At 44.4% G+C, this 11,489-nt stretch overlaps 1 protein-coding gene and 1 pseudogene across 4 annotated transcripts; one reads left to right on the top strand and one right to left on the bottom strand.

Moving 5' to 3' along the window:
- Positions 1–3,756: 3,756 nt before the first annotated feature.
- On the top strand, positions 3,757–10,637 carry LOC117471157. Of its 4 annotated transcripts, XR_004554775.1 has the most exons (4): positions 3,757–3,861; positions 4,679–4,938; positions 5,021–5,228; positions 5,320–5,448. XR_004554775.1 is itself a non-coding variant. In XM_034115955.1 (3 exons), exons 2-3 carry the CDS (start codon positions 4,685–4,687, stop codon positions 10,455–10,457), a joined length of 588 nt encoding a protein of 195 aa, XP_033971846.1. In that variant the 5' UTR covers positions 3,757–3,861; positions 4,679–4,684; the 3' UTR covers positions 10,458–10,637. The 4 variants fall into 4 exon arrangements, 3 of the variants coding, with proteins under 3 accessions (XP_033971846.1, XP_033971847.1, XP_033971845.1); XM_034115955.1 differs by lacking the exons at positions 5,021–5,228; positions 5,320–5,448 and adding an exon at positions 10,124–10,637; XM_034115956.1 differs by lacking the exons at positions 5,021–5,228; positions 5,320–5,448 and adding an exon at positions 10,124–10,637 and having other exon boundaries at positions 3,760–3,861; positions 4,691–4,938.
- A 778-nt stretch (positions 10,638–11,415) lies between these two features.
- Positions 11,416–11,489, bottom strand: LOC117471159 (annotated as a pseudogene).

Below are 11,489 nucleotides of genomic sequence, written 5' to 3' on the forward strand. Positions count from 1 at the left end.
GTTTGCCTTCCTGTCGTTAGTTTCCCTGGTGTGTCTGTCTGATTGTGTTCACCTGTTGCCCTTGTGTTTCTGCCTCCCTTACCCCAGCTGTGTCTTGTCTTGTGATTACCCCTCTCTGTATTTAGTCTTGTCTTCCCCTGTGTGCCTTGTCGGTTCATTGTCTCTCCTGTCTCCCTCCATGTTGGTCACGGTCAGTTTGTGTGCTACCTATGTGTTTCATGCCATGTTTTTGTTCAGCTTTTAAAATAAAGCTCGCTTTTTGTTTCTAGACCTTTTTACCTTTTTTGTAGTCTGCATTTGGGTCCTACCCTTTCCACGCAACCTAACAGAATGAACCGACCAATTATGGACCCAGCGGATTATGAATTTGATTTGCTTTCTCTGGATTACTCCCTTCGATGTCTTTATGCTGAGTGGAGTAGAACCTCGACTAGAAGGGAGAAAGAGGCTGTCCTCAAAAAAGCACAAATGGAGGTGGATAACGTGCCATGGCTGATGAGCTCGTTGCCTGAATTTCTCAGAGTTTTTTCGAGTAGCCCTGAGTGCCAGTCTCCATTCTCTGACCCTTTTTTGGGATCCCGTCTGGCGTTTGGAGGTCCACGGAGCCTCCAAAAGACCTCAAAGAAACGCAAGGTCAGGAAGCCAGCTCGTAATCCAGTACCGGCCCACACAGCCATGCTTCCGTGCACCAGTACCTGGCTCACACAGCCAGGGTCCAGGCTTCTGTTCTGTGCCCAGCAGCCATGGTCACTGCTCCAGAACCGGACCTTGCAGTCATGGTACCGTGCTCCAGTACTATATATGTATATATATATATATATGTATATATATGTATATATATATGTATATATATATATATATGTATATGTATATGTATATATATATATATATGTATATATATATATATATATATATGTATGTATATGTATATATATATGTGTATATATATATGTATATGTATATGTATATGTATATATGTATATATGTATATGTATATATATATATATATATATGTTATAAAGTTTTACACTTTATGTATTTTATGATTGCATTGCGGCGGCGGTGGCTGCGGCGGCCTCCTTCCTCTTCTTTCTGTTGACCCTCTGTCGGTCCCTCAGCAGTTCCTTCTCGGTCCGTCCTCCCCTCAACTCGTGAGCCACTCCTCCACCGTGCGCTTCTGGGGGTCAGCAACCTGGCAGAAACTCTGCCTCGTCGGGCGGTGCAAGCTATGACCCGTGGCCCGGGTCGTTCTCTGGCCGCATAGCGTGCAGGTCCGGTCACGCCTCGTAGGGAACACACCGGCTGCAGCAGAGGCCATCTTGATCTTCATCCTCCACCCTGTGGTCTTCGGGACGTTGACCTTCAGCCACTGGTCCAGGGTCACTCCTGAAGTGGCACGGCAGAAGGGCAGAAACTCTGCCTCGTCGGGCGGTGCAAGCTATGACCCGTGGCCCGGGTATACACACCTCTTCCTTTTATGATTAATTCACCTATTCATCCATTTCCCATTTAATTTAGCTTCTTTCATTATTATTACCGTTACTGTTTCTTCATAGCTTATTTCTCTTTATTTATTAATTAATATTATTATATTTATTGTTGGCAGCCGAGATGGTTTGAGTCCAGGAAAGCCCTTATCTTATCCCAAAGCCTGTTGTCTGGCTTAACCAAATGTAACAGGGAGAAAGCAGCTTCTCCCATACTTCAGATGTTTAGGAAGTCCTCCAGCCATCTATTGAAATTGAAGCAGTTGGGCTTTCTGACTTTCCAGTTCATAAGAACGAGGCGTTTAGTTGAAAGGCATGCTAGGGCTATAAGTTTACTTGCCAATGTTGATGTTATGCCATTGAGCGGGGATCCCAGCAAGCATGTAGCTGGAGTTAAGAGTATCTCTATGTTCAGAAGCTCAGCGAGAGTATCTCCAACTACGTCCCATAGAGATTTTACAGCCGGACAGGACCAAAGACAATGTCAAAGGGTACCCACTTCCGCACAACCATGCCAGCATAGGCCCACGAGTGTTTGATCCATCTTTTTGAGTCTACAGGGTGTGATGTATGCTCTGTGAAGGATTTTTAACTGTATTCCTCTAAACCGGACACACTTGGAGATTGATGTCGAGTTCGACCAGATTCTGTCCCACTCAACTGGGCTAAGGGTGATGCCTAAATCCTGCTCCCATCTTTTCTGTGACTGCAGATTAGTATTGGCGGTTGAGGTGAGGAGAAGTTTATATATACCTGAAACAATTCCTTTCTTGTTTGCAAGTCTTTTTAGGTTCATATCAAGGTGTTCATGACAACCTATCTTTATACCTTTTGATGTTAAGTTTTTAATATTTGATTGTAATTGCATATAGGAGAGGAAGAGGGATTTATTCAGATTAAAATGTTCCATCAACACTGTGAACGGAGTTATGATATTGTTTTTTACTATTTGCCCAATGTGTTGTATGTCATGTGCTTGCATATGTATATTATGCAATGGGTTACCGCCCTGTTTTTAAAATATGACTTAAAGGTAGGGTAGGTAAGTTTTGAGAAACCAGCTCGAGATCGCTAGAATTTGAAAATACACAACCGGAGAAAATCTGCCACTTCCTTACAGAGCCCCTCCTCCAACACACACGAACGCGCACATGACCAATGAGGGGACGAGATAAGTTTGTGCACAGATGGAAGGCTGACAGGCAGGTAGGCCATCCAGTTATTTTAGCCGGGCCGGCTAAAATGATTGGTCGTGCTTTTTACAGTACTACGGCTTCCACAGAGGACATTTTTTTTATGGATTTTTTGTCAAAGCACTTCAGATATTCATTGCTATCGGGATGTTAAGAGCATTCCATGGAATATAACAAAAAGTGTATCTCGAGCCGGTTTCTCAAACTTACCTACCCCACCTTTAACTGATGAGGCGATATACCCCACCTTTAAGTAAAAGTAAAAATGTGTCAGGATAAATTAAAGTACATAATGTAGAAAGTACTCTGCAATATGACCCATTTCAGAATAACAAACTACAGAAGTATTATCAGCTAAATGTACAATAAGTAAAAGTACTCGTTATGCACATTTCTTTTCAAAAATATTGTATTATTATGGTTATTATTTTTGTTGTTAAAATAAAAACTCTGGACTGAACTTTGTGTGGAAACTTTATTTATAATTCATTACACAACGTCTGATATTTTACTGCAACACGGGTCAATAAAACACAACATGGTGCATACATAAGCACAGTAGAGATGATTAAATGATACAGACACATATATATATATATATAAATATAACATGCATCATAATACAGCTCTGTAGTACAAACCTTTCTTTAATCAAATCAAATCAGTTTTATTGATTCAGATGTTATCTCACAGCACTTTACATATACTATACTGTACTCTTTGTAGTTTATTACAATGATCATAATTTACCAAAAAACCCTGTTTTAGAGTCACTATGTGTCAGTCAGTGCTGGCTGTCATGGCTGAGAGGGGAGCTCTTCCTCATCTCCGCCACAGCTGGGGATCGAACCACGGACCTTCCGCTCCCCACATTTTTTTTTTTTTTTTTCACTTTTAGGCCCCCTTTCCTCTCCTTGCCCCCCTGCTTTCACAGAGAAGAATGGGCAGTATCCTCTGAACCTCTTCTCTGTTCCAATGTTCCAATTTCTGACCAATGGCTGTCCAGGCTTGGTTCCATATTTCGCCCAATAGGGAGGCCGGATATGTTCCAAATGAGAGAATCAAACTTTTGGGGCTTTTGGCGTCCAATCGGTGAGGCGGATTTGTTCCATAATTCTCAGCAATCTCTCCTCCGTCCGCCATTGTTTTTTCACACTGACTGACTTCAACCAAGCGACACTGTGAGTAAAATGTGCATTAATTATTAGCAAATACGCGTGTAAACACTGTTACAAACGCACTTCTATGTCCGAGATTAGTCATACTGAGTTAACCGTGGTGTTTGTACGGTACTTCGTGAACCGCTGATGCACTGCTGTGTGTGTTTACCGTTAGCTAGCGGCTAAGCTAGCGGGACGCTACGGAGCCCAGCTATCCGCCCTCTGAAGCTTTTAGGGCCGACAGGGGGAGGACAATACAACGCTGTGTGTATTTATCGCTAAGCTAGCTGGACGCTACGGTTCAGGTATCCGTCCTCTGAGGCATTTATGGCGGACAGGTTGAGGAGGATGTCCCGCTCCTGTGTGTGTGTGTGTGTAACGGAGCTCAGATGAGAGGGCTCTGATTACAGTTGTACTCCTCTGTCAAACTGCATGTTTTCTGCCATATTTGATGAGAGATAAAATGATTTTCTGCCATAAGTTCTTAATGACATTGGTACTGTTGGACTCAGTACTCGTTGGACTTCTACCACAAGTAGCCTACAATGAAGTACTTTTACTGTGTACTTGTAAAGTATTCCTCTGTCAAACTCCTGAGTACAATAATAAATGTTTTCTGCCATATTTGATGAGAGATAAAATGATTTTCTGCCACAGGAGTTTGACAGAGAATAACTGAAAAAGTACACAGTAAAATAACTCATGGCCACTGAGTACCTGGAGTGATGCAAGAAGAAGGTCGGCGGGTGGTCACAGGGCATCAATAATGATAATGATGATAATAATAATATCTCACAGCAGCACTTCTCTCCTCCTCCCTCCTTCCTTTTCTCCTCAGGAGGAGATGCAGGGTCCTGATGGCCAGCCAGGATACCAGCATGTCCTGAAGCTGGCCAAGGCCCTGCTGGAAGCCAGGAGCCTTCAGGGGCTTTCTGACAAGAGGGTGGACGAACTCATGGCCCTCTGGCAACGCCTGCCCGAGCCGGACAGGCGACGAGTCGTCTACCCTCCCAGACACCGGGAGAGGCAGCCGAAGGGGCGGTTCAAGACAGCGAAGGGGAAGAACACCTCCTGTCCTGGGAAGGAGAGTCTCCAACGGTAAGACTCGCTTCAAATATTCCTGTTTCCTGTACTAAATATTTGCTGCGTATTAACCCTCACTGTCCTCTCTGTGACTCAGCTGTCTTCTCGGGCCCTGCAACATGGCCCAGCGCCAGCCGCCTGGGAGAGGCCATTTGCAGCCAGCTCTGCCGTCTCACGAGGACTCGGTGGTCCCTCATCCTCACGGACTACGTGGCCGTTAGAGAGGCAGTGCTGGCCAGCCCGAGGTTGATGGCTCAGACCGAAATACAGCTCTTTGAGCTCAACCCGAGGACCCTGTCCCAGTGGTGAGTTTAACCTGCAGCTTTGTTGGTGGTTTTCTAATCCGTACTGGGGTTTCTCTTTCCGTAACAAAATCTGCCTGGGTTTGTCTTTCAGGTTCTCTCGGCGCCAGAAAGAGAGGGGGGTGTCTGTGCTACTGCAGGGAACTGGCGTCTTCCCTGCAGTAGCTGTGGCTGTCCAGCCTTTCCCGCCAGCAAAAGGGGGGGGGGGGGGAATGATGCCACTTTTTTTCTTTAATTGTCTTTTATCTTTATTTATTTGAATCTATTTTAAAATAAAACTCTGAACTGAACTTTGTGTGGAAACTTTATTTATAATTCATTACACAACGTCTGATATTTCACTGCAACACGGGTCCATAAAACACAACATGGTGTATAAACAAGCACAGTAGAGATGATGAGATGATACACACACACACACACACACACATATATATATATATATTGCATCATAATACAGCTCTGTAGTACAAACCTTTCTTGAATCAAATCAGTTTTATTGATTCAGATGTTATCTCACAGCACTTTACAGATACCATACCGTAGTCTTTGTAGTTTATTACAATGATCATCATTTACCAAAAACCCCTGTTTCAGAGTCACTATGTGTCAGTCAGTGCTGGCTCTCATGGCTGCTCCTCCTCCTCCTCGAACTCAGATCCAGAGAGCAATTTACAACCAAAGACTGAGGACGACACTGGAGACTCTTCTGAACACACTGATGACTCTTCTGAACACAGTGCTGATTGGAAGGAGACCAGAGAACCTGCCTCAGGCTCAAAGTCACTGAAAAATAGACAAGAATCTGTCAGTGATCCACGACGTAGTGCTGAAAAGAAACCACTCAGCTGCTCAGTCTGTAAGAAAGCTTTTAGATATAGAAGAGATCTAAATCCACACAGGAGAGAAACCCTTTGGCTGCTCAGTTTGTGAGAAATTTGTGAATTTTTCACAGAACATACATTTATATATTTATAATTTATACCAGAGGTGGGGACTCGAGTCACATGACTTGAGACTTGCTTGACTAACATTGATAAAAGACTTGACTTGACTTTGACTTGGTATTCATGACTTGAGACTTGACTTAAGCTTGAGACAGATGACTTGAAAGGACTTGACTGTTTAAAATTAAATATTTGCGTTTGTTTTTGTAGTGAGATATTACGTTTAGTTTTTTCGAAAAACGTGATTGGGTGATTATAGCGCCGTGCGCGCAAACCTGGCAACCCACTAGACTAGGAGTGGCAGCGGCTGGCGTTACTCCAAAAATAGTGAAGTTTGGATTCAAGGATTATGTTGTCGATGACGCTAATAAGAAGAGAACAGCGGTATGCAGGGTCTGCAGCATAAAGATCAGTGACACGACCACCACAACATCCAACTTCATTCGTCACTACAAAAAAACCCACAGAGAAAGGTGCGTGAATGTGTTGTTAGCTAGAAAGCTAACGTTAAATTTAAGCTACGTTAGACTTGGTTTCAAATCGATTAAGCATTGCAAAGAGAAGACAAAACGGTAAATGAACACTAGAACCGCCAAGGGATTCATTTTGACTAACCCTGATACTGACGGGCTGTCAGGAGAGAGCGAGAGAGAGAGAGGAAAAGAGATGCCTCGTTTATTTCCCCTGTGTTATCAGAAGTTACTGTAAACTGTTGAATAATGTAGTTCATCTACTTTTAGTAGTTTGTTTAAATGTTTTAATTATGTTGTTTTTGTTTGTAGAAGTGCATCATTCTTTGATTTATTGTAAAATGAATCTGAACTTTTGATCTGTTATGATGATAAACTGAAGCCATTTCAAAATTAACCCAATTAAGTGAGTTTTAAATCGTCCTACTTAGTTTATAAGGAAATAATGAAGAGGAACAAATTCAATGATTTGAAAATGATATCTATGTAGGTGCTGACGCTGTTGGCGGTTCTAGTGTTAACAGAAATTTAAATTAAATATGTGTAATGGCAAATGCCATATATGATTTTCTTACCTGGAATTCTGCCTTTTTGAACAGACTTTTTGATTGAGTCCTAGCTGTCTGCAGTTCTAGGGTTAATATGAATCTAATATGATTGTCATCGGTCTAAATTAGATTTCAAATGATTAACTGTGTATGTAATGAAGATCATAGTGTGGGTTAAATCCATTTTCATAACCACTGTCTTTTAACTGATTTAAATGCGGAAACTGGGCTTATTCATCAGAATTTCGTATGACTTGACTTGACTTGACTTGACTTGACCTGAGCAATGACTTGACTTGACTTGCTTGACTCTCACCACAGTGACTTGGGACTTGCTTGATACTTGTAGGTCAAGACTTGAGACTTGCTCATGACTTGCACATGTAGGACTTACTCCCACCTCTGATTTATACCCTTTAATTTAAACCCCCTGTTTTAGAGTCACTATGTGTCAGTCAGTGCTGGCTGTCATGGCTGAGAGGGGAGCTCTTCCTCATCTCTGCCACAGCTGGGGATCGAACCGCGGACCCACTTTCACTTTTTTATTTATTTTTTCACTTTTTGGGCCCCCTTTCCTCTCCTTGCCCCCCTGCTTTCACAGAGAAGAATGGGCAGTATCCTACTGTGAGTCAAATGTGCATTAATTGTTAGCAAATACGCGTGTAAAAACTGTTACAAACGCACTTTTATGTCCGACATTAGTCATAGGCCTACTTCTGAGCTAACCGTGCTGTGTGTACGGTACTTTGTGAAACGCTGATGAAGTAATCGATGTTAGTACAACGGAGCTTTACGAGCTCTACACTTGGAAACACTTGGACTGCGCCAGGTCACGGAGGTGGAAGTGTTTAAGGGATCATGCTGGTGCTCAGGAGTCCGCCCTCTGATGCATTTAGTGCTGACAGGGTGAGGAGGATGTCCCGCTCCGCTGTGTGTGTTTCCCTGGATGCTGCAGAGAGCCATGTGAGCGGGACGTTACGGAGCTCAGGTATCCGCTCTCTGATGCACAGCGGAGCGGGACATCCTCCTCAACCTGTCAGCCCTAAATGCATCAGAGGGCGGAGGACTCCTGAGCTCCGTAACGTCCCGCTAAAGTGGCACTTTAGACTCTGTGCAGCATCCAGATTTCTAAACCTCTCAGGTCTGTATTTACTGTGATCAGATGCTGCTCTGTTTACATGCACAGATGACTCCTGTTAGATGAAATCCTGCTTATTGTAATAACAGAAATGTGAGATGCAAACAGAAGAAGTCATGAAGGCACAGAGCTCAGAGGTGGTGTCTCTCCTCCACAAGTTAAAAGCATAACCCACTACTCGAAGTGAAACTAGTGAACTAAATGTTTAAGTGTTATAAAGAAAGGCAGAGGAGTGAAGAGGAGCAGAGTGCAGAGGAGATCAGAGCAGGCTCTGCAGCCGCAGTACCACATGCGGCCATGGGGGCGCTGTTTCACCCCAAATCATCCCAAATCATATTAAATCATATCAAATCTTTAAAAAATCATATTAAATCATAGAAAAGAGCTACAGGAAGGAAACAATAAGGAACGCTTCACGAATTTGCGTGTCATCCTTGCGCTACCGGTGAGATGTTCTTCTCTGTTCCAATGTTCCAATTTCTGACCAATGGCTGTCCAGGCTTGTTCCATAACTCGCCCAATAGGGAGGCCGGATATGTTCCATAAGAGAGAATCAAACTTTTGGGGCTTTTGGCGTCCAATCGGTGAGGCGGATTTGTTCCATAATTCTCAGCAATCTCTCCTCCGTCCGCCATTGTTTTTTCACACTGACTGACTTCAACAAAGCGACACTGTGAGTAAAATGTGCATTAATTATTAGCAAATACGGGTGTAAACACTGTTACAAACGCACTTCTATGTCCGAGATTAGTCATACTGAGTTAACCGTGGTGTTTGTGCGGTACTTTGTGAACCGCTGATGCACTGCTGTGTGTGTTTACCTTTAGCTAGCGGCTAAGCTAGCGGGACGCTACGGAGCCCAGCTATCCGCCCTCTGAAGCGTTTAGGGCCGACAGGGGGAGGACAGTGTCCCGCTAACGCTGTGTGTGTGTGTTTCACATTAGCGGGATGCTACGGAGCTCAGGTATCCGCACTCTGAAGCTTTTAGGGACGACAGGGGGAGGACAATACAACGCTGTGTGTATTTATCGCTAAGCTAGCGGCTAAGCTAGCTGGACGCTACGGTTCAGGTATCCGTCCTCTGAGGCATTTATGGCGGACAGGTTGAGGAGGATGTCCCGCTCCTGTGTGTGTGTAACGGAGCTCAGATGAGAGGGCTCTGATTACAGTTTTAATCCTCTGTTAATCCGCATGTTTTCTGCCATATTTGATGAGAGATAAAATGATTTTCTGCCACAGGAGTTTGACAGAGAATAACTGAAAAAGTACACAGTAAAATAACTCATGGCCACTGAGTACCTGGAGTGCTGATGAACACAGATTCTGTGTTCAATAGAGAGTGCATTAATAATAATAATAATAATAATAATAATAATAATAATATGTATTCAAGACTCTTTGCTCACAGCAGCATTTCTCTCCTCCTCCCTCCTTCCTTTTCTCCTCAGGAGGAGATGCAGGGTCCTGATGGCCAGCCAGGATACCAGCATGTCCTGAAGCTGGCCAAGGCCCTGCTGGAAGCCAGGAGCCTTCAGGGGCTTTCTGACAAGAGGGTGGACGAACTCATGGCCCTCTGGCAACGCCTGCACGAGCCGGACAGGCGACGAGTCGTCTACCCTCCCAGACACCGGGAGAGGCAGCTGAAGGGGAAAGAACACCTCCTGTCCTGGGAAGGAGAGTCTCCAACGGTAAGACTTGCTTCAAATATTCCTGTTTCCTGTACTAAATATTGGCTGCGTATTAACCCTCACTATCCTCTCCGTGACTCAGCTGTCTTCTCGGGTTTGTCTTACAGGTTCTCTCGGCAGTACAGGTGGGACAAGGACAGCCCTTCAATTACAACATCCCGGAGGCGCCGGGACCTTCAGGGGTGGGTCTGCCTGCCTCATCTGGCCACATCCCCCCTCCTCCTCCCCCTCCTCCTCCCCCTCCTCAGACACTGCTCCCGGATGTCCCTCTCATGGCTGCCTCTGCTGCTCAGCCTCCTCCTCTTCGTGTGCCCAGGACAACAGCCTACAGGAAGAGGAAGGCGGCGGAGGCTGATGCTGCAAGGGGCGGGCCGTCGCCCGGGAGCAGACAGGTCAGTACACCTGCAGCAAGTGTGGCCAGGCCAAGAGGATCAACACTGACCACACTCGCATTGCAGGTGTGTCTTACTGTGCGGCTGCCGGTGGGAAAACTGGCGGGAGGAGATGAAAAGACTCAAAAGGGACCCAGAGGGTGGGGGGGAATGATAGCACTTTTTTCTTTAATTCTCTTTTATCTTTATTTATTTGAATCTCTATTTTAAAATAAAACTCTGAACTGAACTTTGTGTGGAAACTTTATTTAGAATTCATTACACAACGTCTGATATTTCACTGCAACACGGGTCCATAAAACACAACATGGTGCATAAATAAGCACAGTAGAGATGATGAGATGGTATACCGTAGTATTTGTAGTTTATTACAATCATCATCATTTACCAAAACCCCCTGTTTCAGAGTCACTATGTGTCAGTCAGTGATGGCTCTCATGGCTGCTCCTCCTCCTCCTCCTCCTCCTCCTCCTCCTCGAACTCAGATCCAGAGAGCAGTTTACAACCAAAGACTGAGGACGACACTGGAGACTCTTCTGAACCTGACGCTGAACACAGTGCTGATTGGAAGGAGACCAGAGAACCTGCCTCAGGCTCAAAGTCACTGAAAAATAGACAAGAATCTGTCAGTGATCCACGACGTAGTGCTGGAAAGAAACCACTCAGCTGCTCAGTCTGTAAGAAAGCTTTTAGACATAGAAGAGATCTAAATCCACACAGGAGAGAAACCCTTTGGCTGCTCAGTCTGTGAGAAATTTGTGAATTTTTCACAGAATATACATTTATATATTTATACTTTATACCCTTTAATTTAAACCCCCTGTTTTAGAGTCACTATGTGTCAGTCAGTGCTGGCTGTCATCATCTCTTCAGCTCTTCCTCATGTCTGCCACAGCTGGGGATCGAACCGCGGACCTTCCGCTCCCCACATTTTTTTTTTTTTTTTTCACTTTTTGGGCCCCCTTTCCTTTCCTTGCCCCCCTGCTTCGTAGAGAAGAATGGGCAGTATCCTTTGCGCAGGGGCCATGCTAATCTTCTCTGTATCGTTCCAATTTTAGTATATGTGCTACCGAAGTAACAC

Source organism: Trematomus bernacchii, unplaced genomic scaffold (genome assembly GCF_902827165.1).
Source record: "Trematomus bernacchii unplaced genomic scaffold, fTreBer1.1, whole genome shotgun sequence".
NCBI lineage: Eukaryota > Metazoa > Chordata > Actinopteri > Perciformes > Nototheniidae > Trematomus > Trematomus bernacchii.